Raw genomic sequence first — 21,043 nt, 5'->3', positions numbered from 1 at the left:
TTCTAGGTTTTCATTATAAATAGAAATTCTATTTATATTAGAACATATAATCACATACTTAAGCAAATCATATAATTCTTCCTACTATATATATATTAGGAAGAATTATACCTTATTCTAGATCATCTCAATTTATATTATTCATTTTATATAGGCTATACAGTGCTGTATATAGTGATTTGAGTTGACAACTCCTCCCCCCTCAAGTGATCTCAACAGTAGCAATAATAATAATTAATACTGAACGAAATAGCAGAAATAAGATAGTACAATTAAACAATTGAGAATGAGCTATAACAATAATATACAAAAATAAAAAGAATAAAACTATTCCCTCATTTCTAATAATTTAAGAACAGATTTATCTCTCTAATTAATATATTAAAACCAATCTTTTTATAGATTAGACTATTAAACCTATATTTAATAGATGAACAAATAATAAGACAGATTTAAAATAATTAAAACATTTTAATAAGTATATTAAGAATTGAAGAAAGAGTAAATATCGAATGTTAATATTAAATAAATATAAAAACTATAAATCAATAACTTTTCAAGTATACTATAAAAAGAATGATATTATATATTTACATTTACTATTATATTCAAATCATTTAATTTAATTACTTAATATTGATTGTTTTAGCAATCTAAAACGTTTATATAGTAGTCAAATTAATGAATTTATTAAGATATATATTAATTATATTTCGAAGATTGAATTCTTTATAGCTTTTAAAGCTACATACAAGGAATCAATTATTTCTTAAAATATAAAATCAGAATTTCGAAGAATAAATTTAATCCTATTTAATCCTAAAGCTATACTCTCGAAATTAGATATTCGAATTTATACATCTACCCCCCCCTCTTTCAATCTAAATTAATGAATCTCTTAAACCCTTTACAATTCAATTGAAATTCTTTCTCAATCAATATTAATTAAATCTCGAATAACTTATTATCAATCAAGCTCCCCTACATTTATATTCGAAACTATATTAATTTTAATTAAAGATACAGAAAGATTAACTTATAAAAACACACTTTTAAATATAAAAAATTATATACTTTGAATAGTAAATAAAACATTAAGCAAATATTAATATATAAAGAAAACCTAATTATATTAAAAAGGAATACTTATTAAATAAAAAACTCTTAATATATTATTTCAATAAGAAATTAATATTTAGATTTAATATAATAAATATTAAAAAGAAGGAAATTCTAATAGAAAAGTATTTTTTAATTAATATTGTAGTAAATATGGAAAGATAGGTTATAATATAAGAATCTATCAAAATAATATAATAGATTTTAGATTATTAGATTTTTAATAATTTAAATTAATTAATTCAATAGTTATTGAATAATCTGTATTTGAAGGTATAAATTAAGATGAAAGTGGCCCACTTAGTGATATAGCCTACTCAGTGTTAAACTACGTTATAACATCTTTTTTAACTCTTTCATATTGTCTAGACTCTAGAGAAGCATACTACACTAGCAAACAATTTTTCTTCATCTACACCGGCGCTATGAATAAAATATACGACGCTACCTATAATACGATGTTTACTTTTTGCAGAAGAAAGTTTGTTTCTTGTTAAGACCAACGGAATTCAATTACTGTACTGCAATGTTTTTAATAAAAATCGTTCAGTACCTAGGTAGGTAGGTAGGTAGGTAGGACTTACTTTCCCTTCCTGTCCTACCATCAAAGCGCCATCCTCCCTGCCTCGCTCCCCCATTCTCCCATACCCATTCCCATCCCCTTTCCCATCCCCTTTCTCTTTCTCTTTCCTTTTGCCGCGCAAGGCAGTCAGACCTACTTGAGTCATTGTGACTTCTTGCCGTATTGAGTAAGAACAACGTAGGCAGGCAAGCAGGTAGCCTCAAAATAGGTAATGAATGATTAAAAGGCTCAAGTGACGAGGTCAGACCATCGATTTTCTTATCCACATCCACCTCCGTTCTCTGATACATTCTCTATTGATATCAACCTCCTATACCTATTTTATTCTTACTCCCTACTATCCCATCCTCCCTGCGTGTCATATTTCTGACATTCTTCTTGTTTTGCTATTCGCGCTATGAGAAATCGCACCTATGGCTGAATCTAATATTGTCAACTCTAACCCTTTGCTTGAAGCTCCCCCACCAGATCAGCATTCCTTATCTGAACAAAGTGAGAAAAAAGCACTCTATCGTCCACCTTGGTATATCACAGCTAACAGCTTTTAGTCAATATTGCCACAAGAGCCGTCCATTCTCAGCTCAACAAATTAATTCTCCTTCGTTTGCCCCTCGCTCTCCCTCCATACACTACGAACCCGTCCATCTATGTCTCGGGCATCCTTCACATTGCGCCAATCTACATTACTTTCGAATCACTATGGCAAACCATTATAGATGCTCCCTGCCTTCCACTATCTCTCAACGATGAACAAACAAAATCTGACGGTCCCAGCAGTAGATCGGACTCTTTGGACTCTCAGGCTTCGAAAGTCTGCTCAAGAACTCAGTCTCTTCTTTCACACCTCCTTCTTCCTGGTCTCTTGCGATCCGGTCGCCTTCAAGCCGATATCCGCACTTTGACTGGAACCCCCGATCATAAGATTGAAGAGCAATTGAAGGCAGTCTCAAATGATGGGCGGCTAGCAGAGTTTATTACACACACAAAGAATTCTGTCCAAACAAACCCACATGTGTTGTTAGCATATGCGTGGGTATTATATATGGCCTTGTTCTCGGGCGGTCGTTATCTTCGAGCTTCCCTCAAATCGGCGGGTGGCTTGGAAGACTTTTGGGAAAGAGACTCCTCTCCCGTGCGCCCCTACGGGGTTACAAGACCTTCTGGGCCCGCCCAGTCTTCTAGTAAAGTGCATTCCGAACAAGGATTACGTCCTTCTGCGCGTCGGCTTTCACGTTCTGAGTGTAGTCGGATGATGAAGAAACAAGGCCTCCAGTTCTTCGATTTTGCTGGGGATGAGGATGGCGAAGATATTAAACGCGAATTTAAGGGGCGAATAGCAGAAGCCGAAGTGCTCTTAACAGATGGCGAAAAGGCCGACATTATCAAGGAAGCGCAAGCAATATTCTCATTCATGGTTATGATGGTTTCTGAACTAGATTCAATATGTGGAACTACGGAAGAACAATTGGAGGCAGTGAAATCTTCAGGCTCCACAAGATTACATCGGGAACACAAACCTCTAAACATGGCGCGGGGCAGTATTGATCTCACGCAGGAACGCCTTTCAAAAATGAGAGAAGACAAGAGTTCTACTGAAGAAGAACGATTGGAGAGAAAACCAAGTCTCTATGCCTCATTCGTTGAAGCTCCCATGGCTAAATTGGTGAGATTTAAAGATGACTTCCCGGGTACAGGGAGACCTCTGGCAAGAAAGCATTCCATAATCTCTCCCCCCACACAGGGTGGAACCTCAGATGAAGAAAATGGTATAACTTCGGGGACAAGTCTATATGTTGGACTCCTAGCATTTGGAGGACCGTTAGTAGCGTTGACAGCAGCATTTGCAGCTTGGTATTATGTTGTGTAATAGATTCTCTGTTTGGATAGAAATTGCACTTGGGAGGCGTTTACGACGTTACGAAAGAGGTAAGAGCTTTCGCGGGTGCATTTTGCTCAGAGCCGTAAGTCGATTGAGGATATAATGGCTATGGTCATAATTAAATGGCTCTTTTTTCTCTGTACATAGGTAGTTGGTACACTCTTCTAGGATAGCTACAATTTGATACCCCTATTGCTCGTTTTCACCACTCGTTCTATTCACACATCACTTTATTTGCATGCATACCCGAGTTCTAACGGAACGATTGCATCTATTTTCTAATTAAGCTATGCTGTACTTTCCGTTTTCGCTTCGTCTTGTAAACTGACACTTCGCACGAAATTACATAAAGGCCAAAAGCTTCCCCCGAAATCCATGTCGTACCTACGATGAAATTGTTAGCCAAATCTCTCTTTACATTAGCTGGTATGAAATATCGATCGCTATCTATTTCTAATAGCGTTGACCTCATCAAGTTTGCCAGCGTGACATGCTAATATCCCGTGGGCTAACTTCGCAATTGCTCTTCCACCTAGAAAATTCCCAGAATGAAAGGACAAACTACGTCAAAATAAAATCATACATACCAGTAGTTAGCAGCAACACAAATACCATCCTCTCCACAACTTTGTCCTACTTTGTGATACCACAATGCTGGCAAGTATAGCATATCTCCCTTCTCCAAAGTCACATGCATTGGCTGAGCTAGGTGCGAGTATTTGGTATGGTTCCTGGATGGTACATCTGGATCCCAGGTTGCGATGGGCAACTTTACTGAAGGCGAATCTGGTTTGAATGTGAGGGTGGCGGGGTCGGACGTAGAGCGGACGTAGGAGGTAGATGGAAGAGGCACTTCATTGATGCAGGGGTGGAAGAGGGGGGGGAGCAGAGTAAAATGTTTTTGTCCGAGAATCTGGACGTAGATGTTTTGGTAAGGGTCTTTGTGGAGAGCGGTGATGGAATGCGAATTTCCTATCCACTAAATTTGCCTGTAAGATATGGTTCTAGGAAGAAGGGGGCAGGTGGCTCTCACGAGATTGATGGCATCGGGATCTTGTTGGAGTGCTATCCTGGCGAAGGATATGTCCTGTTCGACATCATAGAACAATGAAGAATATTCCTTGCGAAGGTTATCATTCTCTGTTTCATATTAGACCAATGAATAGTAGCTGTATGCTGAATAGGGTTTCTTACGTGTTTGAGCATACCTCACTTCTTGCTCGTTTCTCTCGTGCAATTCTTGCTGCGAGACAAAGTCAACGAATTCCGCAAAAGGTTGCGGTTCTTCCCAAGGCTTCACAAAAACCAAATCCCCGTCATCGTTGAGGGTAGGAGAGTCGGCATTTCCATGGGGGGTCACTGCGACGTTCACTTCGTGTGACGAGAGTGTGGATCTGAGATAAGATAGTGACCAAGTAGATGTTGCTTTCCACTGGAGCCATACGCGTTAACATGTGAAACGCGCATGCGTTAAGATAGACGGAGGAAGTGTAGCATGGGGCAAAAAAGAAAACAGAGGGGTTGCTTACATCCGAAGCGAAGCCTCGTACTATGAATGGCCGGTTCAAGGCAACGAAGCGCATAAATTCGAGGGCGGAAGGTGCGTCTTCCAAAATAGTTATTGTGGATGAGTTGAGCTCGTTGTACGTAGTCAACAAGTCCGCTATTGGATCTGATGAAAGGGCGTCCATCTTCGAATTTTATGATGATATTGTTAGTTTTTAGAAGAGCAAAAGGATGATGTTGCCAAATTTGGTCTCGTGGGTTTGAGGAGTGAAAGATTTTGATGTGGAGAAAATATGTGCTGGACGCAATGCCAGTAAAGCATCATTTCAGTAAATCTCATATCATCGCCACTAACTTCAAAGTTTTTACTCTGACATGATACTTCCGGGTCGATTTGTGTGAACGCATTAGAAATTTTTGTAGGCCAGGAGATGAGCAGCGAAGGACTCCGTGGCATCGGGAGCAGATGAGGATCATAAAGGCATTCATAATTGGTAAAAGTTGATCTACCTAAACACTCCTATGAATAATAAACTTTACCATTAAAACCTGATGTGCTACATAAAATATACTGATCGCCTAATGCGTCGTGACTTGAGTTATAATGACTCTTGGGGTATACCTGTTACGCCGAACAAACAATGCTCCTCATGCTCCTCGTAATTGATTCGTAGGCACGAACCTTTCACAAATTTGAGACCACGCCGAAGGAAACAGTCTCGTCGCTCCGGACAACACCGATTCATGGCCAATATCCTACTCGTCTTCATCGTCATAATTCTCCTCTACATCTGCCCATCCACAACCCCACCGTCTTCCTCCAGTCTCCCCACCCATTCTCAAATCTCTAGCATCTCTCCCCTCTCTCCAACATCTAACATTCCAGTCATCGTCTGCACAAATGAGTTCGCCATTGCTTGTCCAGCTCAGCGAGCTCACTTCTCTTGCATGCCCTCTTATCAGCGCTGTTCCGTGGGTGTAGATAGGTACTGGATCTTCTGCTACAGTGACTTTCTTACTTTCCCAAAGAGCTGAATGAAGTCTTCCAGATCGTGACAAGGACGTGGAGCTTAGAGTTCGAGACTGTTGAGCGACGCCTTCAAGTGGAATAGAGCTGTTAGCCTTTGTGCGGAGGTAGCGTTCATCGGTGGGAAATAGGATTGGAGTCCCATCATTGCTACCCACAGCTAGAAGCTCGGAATTGCCATTAACGGGTTTGCGAACCGCAGACTTGATATAAAAGTTAGCAACGTGGAAAGAGGGGTGTCGCAATCCATAGAGCGGGCCTAAGCCTTCTTGAGCTGCCCGTTGAGCTGTTCTTTTTCCATTGCCACTTTCGAACTCAGGTGCATGTCCGAGAATAAGATGCGAGGTTGAATATGCGTAGACAACATTGTCCTTACAAACGCTGTAAAACCTGCTTCCGTCATGACTCATACTGAGAGAGGTAATTCCAAAAGGACGATTGCCGACATGGCTAGGGATTTGTTTCGTGTATGCAACCGGTTGGCTACTTTTCCGCTTGTTGGAACAATTGCGGATATCCCAGAGCTTGACAATAGAGTTTGATTCTGATCCCGTGAGCAGCAAGTGCTCTTGACCTGGTGGTAGGAAATGAATACTCGTGACGGATATATCACCGATACGTTGTTTTTTAGCAGCAGAAAGAGAGCGCGAATTTGTGGTGGGTTTCGGTTCATGTGAATGCGAACCGTGATGAGCATCCAATATGCCGTTGACATTGCCACAACGTGGGATACTCTCACCTGGTAGCTTCTGCATCTCCATGATCGGGCCGTCATCACCCTTGCACCTTAGGTCCCAGATCTGAACACTACCATCTCTACCCGAAGTGGCAAGCACATTTTTGTTATTCGCTCCCGGTTGAAATCTGACTTGTTTCAGTGTTGCACTATGGTTCGCAAGGATAGAAATTGGCTTTTGTGTGGTCATGTCAGAAACCTTGGCGGAAAGATCTCCGGATGCCGTTGCTATTAAAGAATCATCGTCGGAAAGTGAGAGATCGATGATGGCGTTCTTATGAATCTGCCAGCCAAGGTATACGCTGCTGAACGAAGGCCGTCCATTCTTCTCAGACTCCACTAATCTAATGCGTCCTTCATCGTCACCAATGGCTACTAGAGAATTCGTATTCAGACCGGCGTTGCAAAATGGTATGCTGTCCCTGCCACCCAAGAGACTCGAAGTATGGCTCACATCTTCCGGTCTACTGTAAAACGATGCAGTCTCATCTCGCCAGTCATTAACAGCGTATGCTAGATTTGCTCGTCTCGATCTGAAAGTGCCCAAGCTCAATTGCAATAGCCTTGCACTCAAACCACGATTCTCGAAGGGAACAATGCGCTCCAACGGTTCTCTTGAGATAGGTTCCATGATATCTTTCTCCTCCTCTCCCTGTTCCTCCACATCTTCAAGAATAGATTGTGATTTTGGATATGAAGAGGTAATTTTCAATGACCCACGATGCGATTGTCCGTATCGAGATTGATCTTTGAATGAGCAATCAATGTCTGAACCTATATCCGCACCGACATCACAATGATTCGTCTTTCTTCTCTTGTATTCTCTGGGAATTGAAACTAGTTCCTCGTTTCCCTGGCCTGGAAGGTCCTCCATGTTGTCGAAAGGTTTCAGGGGGCTGGATTGTGTTTCCTGACGGTTGTTGACTAATGCCTTCAGGGCTCGGCCGGAAGGTGAAGACGTTGACGTTGTGGCAGCCTTATTGTCGAAGAATTTCCTAAATCTTCTCGGTGTAATTGATGTTTGTCGCCGTTCCTTTTTTGGTGTTCCCACTCTGATCGAAGGGGGGAGCTTTGGAAGCTGAGGAGAACCCATGGTCATGTCCGGAGGAGAGGATGGCAGATCCATCGAATGGGATGAAGGTGAGAGAGACATAATTACAAGTTCGAAAGAAGTCATGGTTTAAGGTTTACAAGTGATTGTCAAGAAATACGCAACCGCAAAGGCAAATGTATGCGCATATACATATCGAGTTGTCAGGTATCTTATGAAGTAGAAGTATAAAATGGTAAAAGCGAAATAGCCACGGAAGAGACGCGAGAAGCATCTATTGGACGTGTGCCACTTTAAACTTAATCCCTGCTTCGCGTTTTATGGATCATGTTACCAAAAGTACGATTTTCTCTTCCTCTTATCACAGGGTCACATGAAGATAAGCGTTCCTCGGATTTTTTTTTTTTTTGATTTCTTCATTGCTGGGAGATTGAGAGAGTGGAACTTACTCTCCTCACATCTCTCAAGTAATTATCTTCGTCACAACCCGACATCATGGGTATCCAGAAGAAGCATGGTAAAGGTCGTCTCGATAAATGGTACAAGCTTGCCAAGGAGAAGGGATACAGAGCCAGAGCTGCTTTCAAATTGATTCAATTGAATAAAAAATATGGCTTTTTGGAGAAGAGTAAAGTTTTGTTGGATCTTTGCGCTGCTCCCGGAGTGAGTATATTCTTTATCTTATGACTGGATTCCGCTAATTTTGTTATGTGATAGTCATGGTGTCAAGTCGCAGCAGAGACAATGCCAGTGAGCAGTTTGATCGTCGGTGTTGATCTTTCCCCCATTAAACCAATTCCTCGAGTTATTACTTTCCAGAGCGATATTACGACCGAGAAATGTCGCGCGACTATTCGTACACATTTCAAGTCCTGGAAGGCAGATACAGTGTTGCACGACGGAGCTCCCAATGTCGGTACTGCTTGGGTCCAAGATTCTTTCAATCAGGCCGAATTGGCCCTCCAATCTTTGAAGCTCGCAACGGAATTCCTTGCGCCAGGCGGTACCTTCGTTACAAAAGTTTTCAGATCCAAAGATTACAACAGTTTGCTCTGGGTTTTCAACCAATTGTTCACAAAGGTCGAAGCAACGAAACCTCCCTCTTCCAGAAATGTTTCCGCGGAAATTTTCGTTGTATGTCAAGGATTCAAGGCGCCAAAGCATCTTGATCCCAAGTTCGTCGACCCTCGACATGTTTTCGCAGAACTCTCGGATCCTACACCCAATAATGAAGCTAAAGTTTTCAATCCAGAGATTAAGAAAAGGAAGAGAGACGGTTACGAGGATGATAATATGACACAATTCAAGGAAATCCCGGCCAGCGAATTTATACAAACGACCGATCCCATTGCCATTCTTGGTAGCATGAATCGCCTCAGTTTTGTACAACCGCCAAATGGTGATGTGGCTCTGGCCGCACTGGATAAGCTGCCAGAAACGACCGATGAAATTCGCAACGATTGTGCAGATCTAAGGGTGCTGGGAAGAAAAGAATTCAGAAATCTGTTGAAATGGCGTTTGAAAGTTCGAGAAAAGTTTGGATTTGCTACTAAGAAGGGCGCAAAGTCGGAGCCAGAAGAAGTGGCCGAGGTAGAAGATATGGATGAAGAGTTGAAGATCCAGGAGGAATTACAGGCTATGAGTGAGAAGGAAAGCTCTCGTAAAAAGCGTGAGAAGAGAAGAGAAAATGAAAAGAAACAACGGGAGATTGTTCGGATGCAGTTGCATATGACAGCACCGACAGATATCGGCTTAGAACAAGCAGGACCAAACGGTGAAGGTTCTATGTTTGGACTAAAAGCAATAGACAAGGCCGGTGCTGCAAACAAGATTGCGAAGGGAAAAATGGCAATTTTGAAAGAATCTGACCCTAGAAAGGAAGAGAGTGGATATGCCTCGCAAGATAGCGAGAGCGACGATGAGCAAGATCGACTTGACAGGGAGCTTGACTCAATGTATGAGATGTACCAGGAACAAAAATCAAGTGCCGATGCAAAGTTCCGCGCCAAGAAGGCAAGGAAGGAGCATGAAGATGGTGACTGGGAAGGATTTTCAGCAGCGGAGGAACAGAGTGACGACGACAATCTGGAAGAGGACAGTAGTGATGAATCTGACGACGAAGGGCCGTCCAAACAGTCTTTATTGACCGATTTGGAACGAAATGAGAAGAAAACAGGTGGGCTTTCGAAAAGAGCAACTCAATTTTTCGACCAGGATATCTTCAAGGATATTGGAGGTATCCCCGAAGAGGAATTAGAGGATGAGGTCGAAGAGGAAGATGAAGAAGTCCAAGCCGATCTTGACGAGCTTATGAAGGATAGAGTGATCGAAGAGGAAGAAGAAGACCAGATTATGGAAGAAGCGCCCGAAGAAAGCGATAGCAGCGATGATGAAAATGGTTTCGAAGTCGTCAAACGCAGAGAGGGTGAAGAACAGTGGGAAGATGAAGAACCCAAAAAGGATGGACGATTAGGTATGTAGTTCCTTTTCCCGAGGCTTTTACAAATATACTAACATGACCTCCCATAGACATAGACATCATCACCGCCGAGGCTATGACCCTCGCTCAGCAAATCGCTTCTGGTCAAAAATCAATGTACGACCTCGCCGATGAAAGCTTCAATAAATATGCGTTCAAAGACCGTGACGGTCTTCCCGACTGGTTCCTTGACGACGAAGGCAAGCACGATAAACCACATCGCCCAATTTCGGCTGCCGGTGCTGCAGCCATCAAGGAGAAGCTCCGCGCACTGAACGCTCGACCAATCAAGAAGGTCCGCGAAGCCAAAGACCGTAAAAAGTTCAAGGCAGCGCAACGACTCGAAAAATTGAGGAAGAAGTCTGCATTGTTAGCTGATGAGGAGGGCATGACGGAGAAGGAGAAAGCGAATAGTATTGGAAAGCTGATGAGCAAAGCGGCAAAGAAGAAGCCAAAGCAGAACGTGAAGGTTGTGGTCGCTACTGGTGGTAATAGAGGAATCGCGGGTAGACCAAGGGGTGTCAAGGGTAAATACAAGATCGTGGATGCTAGACTGAAGAAGGATGTTAGGGGTCTCAAGAGAGCGGCTAAGAAGAGAAAGTGATCTATTAATCAGTGGCGTTTAATGTTGGGAATGAGAATGGGGATGTGTTTGTACAACACAGAAGAAAACTCACACAAGTGTCTGGACACAACAATACACTTGACAACCGATATATCATGCTTCACCACACTATGGACAAAAGAAATGCGCACCAAAATACAAGCCTGAGAGATTACTTATGTTCTATCTCCACATGTAAACCACACCATTGTTATGGTGCCATGAAATCACGAAGCCTAAGAGATCATTGGTAGTCGAATTTGAAGTGGAAGGTTGAATGAAAGTATTATGAGCTTCATAAAAGAGGTTCATCCAACCTCAATATGCAATTTATTTCTTTTGTAGTCTGCTTGCATCCTCGTGGCTGATCCAGAACCCTCTAAAATTATTGTCTGGTCTATTATGTACCCCGGTTGAACAAGACCTATTGATTAATAACCTGGGTTCCCTGACCTTTGATCTACATGTTCCCTCCGGGCTGGATAGATTCAAATATACGCCTAACCATCGCCTCTCACATGGCCTGTATAATACAATGATCAAGCAATAGCGCCATTCCTCCTAAGATCTGGGTATCCCCTCCAGTTCTAGAAAAAAGCAATTCCAAAGTTAACCCGAACTCCTATTCTCCTGTCATCTCCCCTGAAATTATGAATAAAATCCTTGATACAGCTGTTAGTCAAGAAATGAAAAGTCCCACGAACAAAAAGGTGGACGCCTTGTCTCAACCTAAAATGAACTTTCATAGCAAGACGACGGCGATCATAGAAAGGAGAAGAAAAAGACATATCGAGCCATGAGGTCCAGTGGCTGCTGCCGTGGTAGCTTCGCTTTTTTTGTACACTGTCTGATTGTTCGTCTCATTCTTTTGATTGCTGAAAAAATATGTATTTGCTGAAACATTACCGTTCTTTCCTTCCGGGTTGGGGGCTGAAGTTTGGTCTGGAATGGCACAAATGGCATTTTCAGCCCTAGGGTCTTTACATCGTTTTGTCAGACCTATCTCGCGCATTGGATCCGAAGAATTAAAGTAGGCTTTCACATAGCTAACAGAGATGACCGCATCGTGTGATGGTGGACCTGAGGACCACAAAGGGTTCCCATTGCTCCATTGTGTGATAATCATATGGCCAGGCGACGTCGGAACTGCGGTGCTGTTCATCTTTGCCAGGATTTGCCCATCGGCATAAAATATGACATTTCCAGGGATAAAGTCGATACGATATTCGTGGTAGCCAGTAGTCGGATTGAAGGGAAGGTTTGCCACAACATAGTTGCCAGTGCCAGCAGCATTGTAGCCAGCTTGGACTGACTGCACCGATTGTAGAACAAGATTCACGGGGTATGTATTGTTTTCGACATTAAACTGGGAAGAAAGAAACTCCATATCAATCTCTTGGCTGTCGTTAAAGTACTAAACCATAATTAGGATCTGAATCAAAGATGTACCTGCTTCGTCAAGAAGAACTCACCCAGAAGAAAGCAGCACATGTACCAGGAGTCAAGGTCAATTTCATAGCAGCTCTGTATGTTCCCCAGAGTAAATCTTCACGGGCCGAATCCATCTCCGCAGTCTGAACAAATCCATTGGGAGGATCACCTCCACTAACGGTGAGCTGTACACCAGGATCGACACCAAATTCCCCATCTCCAGACCATGTATTCACATTAAGTATAGGATTTGACCTGACCTGCTCAATGCTGTAGTTCATACCGTAAGGACCACGTCCAGCAGCAGCCGTCATATCAAACTGTTGTCGTCTCCAGTCCGTGTCAAGAGTGATATTGGGAATGTGCAAGAAGTCAGACTCGATGAGATCAGTGAAAATGTAGGGTTCCACAGAGTCGCCGATGGAGGAGGAATAGCCACATTCACAGTCTGCAGTCGCATGGCCTGCGAAGAACAGGACTATTGGAATAATGAATCGCATATTTAAAACCCGCATTTTAAATGAGACAGAATCTTCTGCGATGGAGGATATTATTATTGTATGCGGTCAAGGTATTTGGTGGTACAACGAAAACAAACAAGTATTTTCTCTTGATGTACAAGTTGCAGTGTTATCGCAAAATCGCACTGCGTTTGAGATGAAAGTGAAAACTCTCCCCTTGACTGAACAGAACAGAAAGTACAAAGTCGAACGGGGAAAGAAAGAGTGTTTGATTTGGACTTGTTGGAATATAGCCTTTACCAGATGGTTCTATATGGAAAAATTACCACGGCATGATGATTGAAGAAGCAGTCGTGGTAGTTGTGAAGATGAGAGCTCGACGAATGGTGGGCAGTGAGTAGGTATGGAAGGAAGAAGGTTGACAAGTAAAGAGAGAGAAAAGTAAATGTATGATGGAAAGAGACAGTGAGGACGATGGAAGTCTGAATGAAGAGAATGGAGGGAATTGTATCAAAAGGGTGAAAAGAGAGTGATGGAAGAAGAAAGAGCGTACGGTACATCAATTTATTATGTGTTGTAAGTGGAAGTGGAAGTGGAAGTGAGTTGCAGGCAAGAGCAACAACAATAACAATCAAGACTGGAAGTGGAAGAGGAAGACGTATGAATATAAATGCACCTACCTTGTAGACAGTATCTATTTACTACCTACTCTTATTCATAAATATTAAATGATTCACCTACCTACTTACCTACCTACCTATCTACCTACCTATCTATCTAGATATTTTTATGTGTGAATCCGATGAAGAAATTGGGAACCAGGTACGTACCTATGTATTATATTATATCATAATCATATTATCACTAAGGTAGGTAGGTATGCAGCACAACACAATGCAACGCAACGCAACGCAACGCAAATCAAATGCAGGAACAACCCCCCCCATATTCACTCCTCACACGGGGGTTTCCATTCTGTTGTCCTTTCCTTTCCATTCCCTTCTCTTGTCCTGACCCTTACCGTTCTTCATACCCATCCTCCATTATCACTTCCTTGTGATCCCCTAACAGCACAGAATCAAGATTCTTTGATGCTCGATTCTCTATCGTTTGTTTGTGAGTGTTTATTACCACTTACTTCGTTCCTTACACCTACCTGGATGGTATTGCATAGTGAACGGGAGATCGATGTAATGCAAAATCTGCGTTTCATCCAACGATATAGATTTGGCAACACGGCTCAATGTTGCACGGATTGAATCATTACTCCATCCATGGAAGATAAAGAAGGTCTTTGAAACGCTCCATTGTCTGCACTGGATACGACCGTCTACCTACATCTGTAAAAGATGCTCTATTTCCCGGAATCCCATCATAGTAGAGTTTGGGAAGAAGGTCGTAAGATAAAAGAAGAAATCATCCATGGGGTGACGGTGATGAATAACGTTTATTGACACTCTACTCTAGAAGATACTAATAATCGGCTGCTAGCTACATGTTGTACTAGCTTGCATCCAATAGAACCAGACGAAAAAGAACGAAAAAGAACAGAGAAAATTTATCCCTGACATCAAAGAACATCCCCCCTCCCCTGAATGTCGTACTTAAAATTGTCAAAATAATGGACTTCAGGCACTGCTGGCTAGTCCTATCATCACTCATTGCCATTTACATCTTACTGCCTCGTGATAAAGACCAAATGTTCAAAATTGAGTTGAAAATCCAAAACTCCCTCAAAAATCTACTTGCTGATCTACTCTTACTTCATTGGGCATCTTGCTGGAATCACATGAACAACAACTAGATTTGATAAGTTTCATCGCAAGGCGCAGGTGCCAAAGATTATTTTATGAGACTGCTTAGTGTGTCCCATGAACACAACATGTTTACTCAACCAGAACCTAACGAGTAGAGAGACTACGTGTTAATCTCCTCCGATTGCACCCATTTGTAACTAAAAAATTTGTAACTAAGAATGATCCCTACGTTGATTTGGAAAAAGATTGAGGGCTCACAGGTTGATCGTTTGTCAACACTAGGCATAACAGAAAGGCGGATAAAGCTAGGCTTTAGAGATGGTAGAGATTTGACTCACTCGACTACATGCATTCACTACCCGCCACGTATTATTGTTCACGTCACATTTCATTACGCACTGAGTTTAAAAGGGTCAGAAGACGAAGTGTGGGAGTAGACATATAATATTGATTGATAAGACGCTGGGATTCCGCCTCGTTTTGCGAGAGAAGCTACGATTAGACTAAGAATGCTGAGATACTGACTATCTATACATACACCGATCAGCCCAATCACCATTCACCATCGGGTGACATTAAACCTTTCGTGCCCAAGTTGCCATTTCTCAAGTACTAACCAACCAACCAATCCCAATTTCCGCCTCTCCTTCATGCAAATAAAATCCATCAAAACATTTCGCAAATGACTATGACCGAGAAAGCGCAAAGAGAGAAAGTAAAAACAAACTCAAAAAAACCAGATGTATATCGAACAAGGTACAAGGTATCTGAGCTGAAATGGATGACGGAGAGGAGAAACAAAAACAATTAAAAAATTGGTAGTGCTAATAGGACAAGGGCAGAAGCAACACCAGTGGGCCAGCCATGAGTATGAGTGTAGAGACATTAGGTGCGCGAGAGCGCGATGATATATGAGACGAAAGTGAAGAAAAGTCCAGTATGCCCGACCAGCCCCGTATTGTTGCCCGTGACCCCGAGAAAGATTTGCTCATGAAAAAGTAATATCCGGAAGTAAAATCGCTATATGCAAAGAAAGGGAAAATGAAATGCCAAAGATAAACCGTCGACCCTCGTCAGAGCCAATAGTGTGAGATGAAAAGAGATGAGGGATATCAAAACCGAGTCTAACAAGGAGAATAAAAAGGAAATCATAGCAATCATAAAAAAAAAGAATTCAATCTTAGTACACGCTATCGTCAGCGTCATCCATTCCTTGAGAAATCATGGAGGGCGTTGAAACGTCCGAAACTTCCATGTCGTCCTCGTAGCCGACAAGGGCTTGAGAATGTAGTCGGAAGGAGTCACCCATGAGTTTTGTGATTCTATAATATGTTAGTATGATGTATGTTGGATGAATAACGTCATGACTTACCCCCAAACGACAACTTCATCAAGCATGCTACCCCAGACACGAGCAACGGTAGAGCTAAGCTTGGAGCTATAGCCTACAGAATCATCGTCAAAGAGGGCTCGGATCTTGTTTTGCATGACCAATTCCTCCTCAGTTGGAGGCTCCTCGTCATTTTCCAGGCGATAGAGCCACAAACTGAGGATGACCATGAGATCCAAGCCACAAAGAGGATGTTCGATACTCCAGTTGGTAGCCGACGTCCTAGCAACCCAGCGAATTCCTTGAACGGCTGCAGTTTCAATGCAATTGTAGCATTCTTGAATGACTTTGATCATCTCGCTAGACCTCTTGACCTTGTCCCTAGCATTTGACATAGCAGCAGCAACTTCATAAGAGTCATGATACCTTAAAACTTCTTGAATTGATTTAAGGTCAACCTCAAGACGAGCCTTAGCATTGCGGAACAGGGCCATAGCATTGAAGATTAATGGATGTCCTTTATGAGGGGCGTTGAGTGGAACTGAAACAATCTCCGGCTCGCAAAGGTCAAGCGATTTCTCCCAGGTCTCCAATGCAAGACGAAGTTTGAATTCCAAGACCATATCTTGAAGTGCTTCCGGGCTGCGCTTATGGTACCAAATCTCAAGGAAAAGTGCATTGATCATAACACGAGTTGCGAAAGCACTGTAGCGTAAGGATTCGCCCTGAAAGAGGTTATCGTGAGCCTCCATGAATGATGGTATATCGGCAGCTTTGAGATGATCTTTCCAGGTAGCTTCGTCGGAAACATTGAGATTCCACATCGCTTCAGTCGAAGGAAGCTGTAGATCTTCAAACTCGTTAAAACTGATAGCCGGTGTGTGGTTGTATGTCAATGTCAGTAAGCCAAAGAAGATGTATACCGCATAGTACGTTCGTCGACAGCCCTCATCTTCCACCCATTCGGATCTGGTAGGTGCAGCACCTTCTCGAGCGTCGGTGCGAAGCTTCAGCTCATAACGATTACCAGCAACCATATTAGCAAGTAAACTCTTGATCGAGCAAGCCCATTCCAATCCTTTTGGATCTCCGCTCCAGCTTGCGAAAATCATGTTGAGAAGCGAACTTTGCATGGTCCACAAGGGACACTTACGTGAGCTGAAATTCTCTTTGTTTTGTAAAAACTGATTTACGAGAACCTTGGAACCAATGTGCATCATATATGCATGATCTTGATCGAAGGCATAAAGAGCACCAATGGATAGCACAGCAAGAAGAAGTGGTGGTGAGACTTGCGTTGGTTTGAAGGTCGAAGGGTGCAAGAAGGGTAAGTGATGGTGGAATAAGCTGAAGTAGGTCGAAAGAAATCGGTTCAACGATGCCAACGGGGGAAGACGAAAGCCTTCTGGAATTGCTCGTTCACTGTCATGGCCACGGATGTTGTCCAAGATAATGTTGCGTTCTTCGTCGCTAGTGACTTGGGGTGCTCTCATCGCGGCTGCTTCGGAACGGGGCTGTATTGGTGATAGTTGGGGGGTGGAAGCCATCGAGGGTGGCAATGAATCGATCATGGACTGTAAGGCGGGGACAAGTCCATTGTAGCTTGACGATGCCTTGTGTTTTACGATAGGTGGAAGCTGATTAGGATGAGGTTGCATCGTACTACCGCTGGTATAAGACACCTGAGAATCTTGAGAACCAGAAGCACCCGAGGTAATTGAATGAGACTTCGGCTCCGTTACAGATTGCGGCATGAAAGAATCCCACGGGACCTGGGGAAGCGAAATTGCCCCCGAAGGATATGTGACGGATGGTTCCATGAGCGGGGTTCCATTATGAGAGAAAGCCATTCCAGGTCTATTCTCATATGGGCCTACGCCTGCATTGCGCATTGCTGCAGTAGCTTTGTGGTGAAGGTCGGTCATCAACATAGCGGCAGTCTCTAGGTCAACTAACCCATCACTACTGGCCTCGATCTGTTCAAGGGCCGATGTGTCAATAGCGATGGCTGATTTGGCTGAGCCGGATACAACAGATGCTTTGGGGCCGGCACGTCGCTTCACATCACTATGTAAAGGAATACCTCCATCTTTGGCGTGTACGGTTCGATCATGTCGGAGCAACAAATCGCGTCGCACAAAGGTACTTCTACACTTCATGCACTTGAATGGACGCTCCTTAGTATCTGCGACGACGATGTTAGTATGTTGTTCAATTGTCGCGATGGAAGTGTGATGGTGTAATCGTAGTTGCGATCCAGTGTTGATAAATCAACCACGCGATACGATTCAAGGGGGGGGAGAGGCTAGAAAGAGTGTAAGGAACACCAAAAACTTACGTGATCTCTCATGTCTACTACGATGTTCACTCCTGCTGAAAGCTCTATTACAAAATTGACATTTGTACTTCTTCTCCGGAACAAGGGACGACTTCCTTATTGTTGATGTTGATGATGCACCCGCAGGCAAGATATTTAAGGCCGCGACAGGCATCGTGTTCGAGGAACTCTTCTGACTTGACTGGACGCTTCGCACTCGGTATTAGGCTTCGAAATGATTCACAGATCGATGGTTGAATATCGACTGACTCGCGGAGGAGGGGCGTAAGGTTTAAAGTGTGTATTGCTTGATGTATAAATTGTTCATTTGATGTGGACTGATGGTCATAGATGGATGAGTATATTTGGGATATTGATTCGATGGCAGAGGCCGTGTGGAATTATGTAAAGAGTGTAAAACCACGGGTCGCGTCGACGAAAGATCGAGATATCCAAAGATTCCGTGTCTCGAGGGGTTGATGAAAGGAGAATTAAGTGTGTGAATAACAATCACAAAATACTAAGGAGGAATGTTTTGATGAGAATTGGAAGAAAAACAAGAGTGTGTTTGATGAAAAGATGATGGAATGAATGAGGGGTGAAAGCTGTTAAAAGAGAGGGGATGGGAGAGGGGAGGGGGGACTGATGGGAATTTTAGTGAAAGGTGAAGGTGGGTGTGGATCATCCAAAGAGAACCCGCTGAGTTAGCGAGTTAGCGTGAATTTTCTTATGCAAAAAAATCAAATCAAAATTATTACCCAGGTCGTATTGTTCTCGTTCATGATTAGGGATGACTATGTTCAAATTCATATATATTCTTAATTACCTATAAATATAATTTATCAAGTTTGACCAAAAGTTCATGAGAGCTAGACATTAGATGATATACCAGTGATATTCTCAAGTTGAATGTATCGGATTCTAGGCAATCCATCCGGTAGACAGTTTTTTGGTTTTTCATATATGTAGTATATATATCGAGATTCAAATACCATCTGACATTATACTCCTCCCTCACTCATATTCTACTTCAATCTCTAACCCAATCCAAACCCCCAGATAATCAATGCCACTCGAATTCGGCAATCAAATATCCTCTGGTGCGAATGCTTAGCTACCTACCCATTAGGTATCTATGTACCTAGGTATGTGACAGATATTTTCATAAAAGGAGGAATAGTACCAAGGTACGTCGCGTCGGAACTTGGAAGGAAGTGGTAGTGGAGGTATAAAGTCGATACTAGCTGGAGATACTCGATAGAGTAGGTACGCGCAGTAAGATCGCGCCGCCACCCCCCTTTGAATGATTAATAATGCCAGGGTTTTCCTTTTGATTTGGATTCTTATTCTCATTTTGCCTAGTCCCGAGCATCGATTAATTTCTTCTCCGAAAGGAAAATAGATAAATATGATAATAGCGGCACTGGTTTGAGAAAGCTATTGGGTTCAATTGAATCAGAATATTAGCCTAGGTACGTACGACTAATTGAACTGTGCACACTGCACTGCTGCACTTCCCAATGGAACTTCAGCTGTGACTTGTTGCATAATTCGCAATGCTTAAGGTGGCTGGTGAGAAAACTGAGTTGGACTCGAAAAGCCGGAGGAGGGAGTCAAGTTTGGTTGTTGCTTGTTGTTCAATGACTGATCTTGCCATCCGATCTCTTCTTTATAGCTGGGAGGTTTTCAGGGCGAAAGAAGCTTAGGTGGGAGAGAAATGGGATTGGATTGGATTTAGATTTAGATTTGGATTTGCGTTTAGATTTCATATGGTATGGTGCTATGGTAGGTATGATTTGCAATGGGTATATGGTGTCGCGTGTATTTGGCTTTGCATCCTTCTCTAGCTAGGGCCCAGGGGTAGGGATAGTGTGTGGGTAGGTGGGAGGTGGAGGTACGAGTATCTCGATTCTAAATTGATCTCAAGACTTTTATTACGATCCTACGATAGTGATCATGGGATCTCGAAAATGATGGCAACAGATGGCAAAAAAAAAAGCCTGGATTTATTTGTCTAGGTAGGAGCCTACGAGGTACTTGTCATCTACCTAGCAGGTATTATTAGATCTTCAGCACTCCATTTTAGTAGCGAGTATTTACATAGTATCTACGTTCACATTGATTTGGTGGAAGTACATAACTTATATCCAATTATATATATAATACAATCCTCATGCCCAACACTTATTATCAGGTGAGATAAAGTCTCTTCTACTCATATACCCATACCCAACTATCTAACCACCCGAGCCACCTACCTAGTACCTACCCATTTGCCCACCTTCCCTACCCACTTGTCTAGTACTCTCTGTGTTGAACCTTACGAGTCAAGCATTATAATACATAACCTATATCCAACCCCCCCCCCTTCCCACATAAATCCTCCCCGCCCTTTCTCACCGTACACCGTCCTTCGAACACTACCATACCACTACCTAGGTACAGTACCTAGGAATAGGAATAGATTCTAAGTATCTTATCTACTTCGAAACTTCGAAAGTCGGTATGAGATATGAGAGTCTATAATGCTTACATTGCTGACTAGTATGACTACTCAACTCAAGTCGAGGGCTGTAACTGCCAGCGCAACAGCTGAACAGCTGTTGAGAATTCGCCGCGAATAAAGTTCTATTCTCATCGTCTTGTAAGTTGTAACCCCACGTACGCAGTACATCCCACCAGTTGGCCGCTTCCCACAGGCCTGCCATCACAGCCCATCTATCACGCCCATTCAACTGCAAAGGAAATTACCAGACCACCTAA

The 21,043-nt window shown here is 42.7% G+C and overlaps 6 protein-coding genes across 6 annotated transcripts; 2 read left to right on the top strand and 4 right to left on the bottom strand.

The window, feature by feature from the left end:
* Positions 1–2,115: 2,115 nt before the first annotated feature.
* EAF01_003288 (uncharacterized protein) lies at positions 2,116–3,569 on the top strand (the record flags this gene model as incomplete). Its single annotated transcript, XM_038911542.1, has 2 exons — positions 2,116–2,194; positions 2,251–3,569. The coding sequence occupies 2 exons, from the start codon at positions 2,116–2,118 to the stop codon at positions 3,567–3,569; spliced, it is 1,398 nt and encodes a 465-aa protein (XP_038772777.1).
* Positions 3,570–3,868: 299 nt separating this feature from the next.
* Positions 3,869–5,272, bottom strand: EAF01_003287 (uncharacterized protein; the record flags this gene model as incomplete). Its single annotated transcript, XM_038911541.1, has 5 exons — positions 3,869–3,965; positions 4,169–4,560; positions 4,615–4,721; positions 4,776–5,013; positions 5,111–5,272. The coding sequence occupies 5 exons, from the start codon at positions 5,270–5,272 to the stop codon at positions 3,869–3,871; spliced, it is 996 nt and encodes a 331-aa protein (XP_038772776.1).
* A 571-nt stretch (positions 5,273–5,843) lies between these two features.
* EAF01_003286 (uncharacterized protein) lies at positions 5,844–8,003 on the bottom strand (the record flags this gene model as incomplete). The annotated part of the gene is made up of 1 exon (XM_038911540.1): positions 5,844–8,003. The coding sequence occupies one exon, from the start codon at positions 8,001–8,003 to the stop codon at positions 5,844–5,846; it is 2,160 nt and encodes a 719-aa protein (XP_038772775.1).
* A 348-nt stretch (positions 8,004–8,351) lies between these two features.
* EAF01_003285 (uncharacterized protein) lies at positions 8,352–11,240 on the top strand. Its single transcript, XM_038911539.1, has 3 exons — positions 8,352–8,564; positions 8,619–10,374; positions 10,431–11,240. Exons 1-3 carry the CDS (start codon positions 8,397–8,399, stop codon positions 10,982–10,984), a joined length of 2,478 nt encoding a protein of 825 aa, XP_038772774.1. The 5' UTR covers positions 8,352–8,396; the 3' UTR covers positions 10,985–11,240.
* Positions 11,241–11,726: 486 nt separating this feature from the next.
* On the bottom strand, positions 11,727–12,930 carry EAF01_003284 (uncharacterized protein; the record flags this gene model as incomplete). The annotated part of the gene is made up of 2 exons (XM_038911538.1): positions 11,727–12,398; positions 12,457–12,930. 2 exons carry the CDS (start codon positions 12,928–12,930, stop codon positions 11,727–11,729), a joined length of 1,146 nt encoding a protein of 381 aa, XP_038772773.1.
* A 2,883-nt stretch (positions 12,931–15,813) lies between these two features.
* Positions 15,814–18,455, bottom strand: EAF01_003283 (uncharacterized protein; the record flags this gene model as incomplete). Its single annotated transcript, XM_038911537.1, has 3 exons — positions 15,814–15,955; positions 16,006–18,148; positions 18,302–18,455. The coding sequence occupies 3 exons, from the start codon at positions 18,453–18,455 to the stop codon at positions 15,814–15,816; spliced, it is 2,439 nt and encodes an 812-aa protein (XP_038772772.1).
* Between the last annotated feature and the right edge of the window lie 2,588 nt (positions 18,456–21,043).

Source organism: Botrytis porri (assembly GCF_014898465.1).
Source record: "Botrytis porri strain MUCL 3234 chromosome Unknown BPOR_004, whole genome shotgun sequence".
Lineage (NCBI taxonomy): Eukaryota > Fungi > Ascomycota > Leotiomycetes > Helotiales > Sclerotiniaceae > Botrytis > Botrytis porri.
This window is presented reverse-complemented; position numbering and strand designations above follow the sequence as displayed.

What these genes read in the sequence shown, in the direction of transcription:
- EAF01_003285 (XM_038911539.1), top strand. Translation starts at nt 8,397, where the DNA reads ATGGGTATCCAGAAGAAGCATGGTAAAGGTCGTCTCGATAAATGGTAC. An exon ending in ATCTTTGCGCTGCTCCCGGA is followed by an intron (nt 8,565 to 8,618) that starts GTGAGTATATTC and finishes GTTATGTGATAG; the next exon opens with TCATGGTGTCAAGTCGCAGC. An exon ending in CAAAAAGGATGGACGATTAG is followed by an intron (nt 10,375 to 10,430) that starts GTATGTAGTTCC and finishes GACCTCCCATAG; the next exon opens with ACATAGACATCATCACCGCC.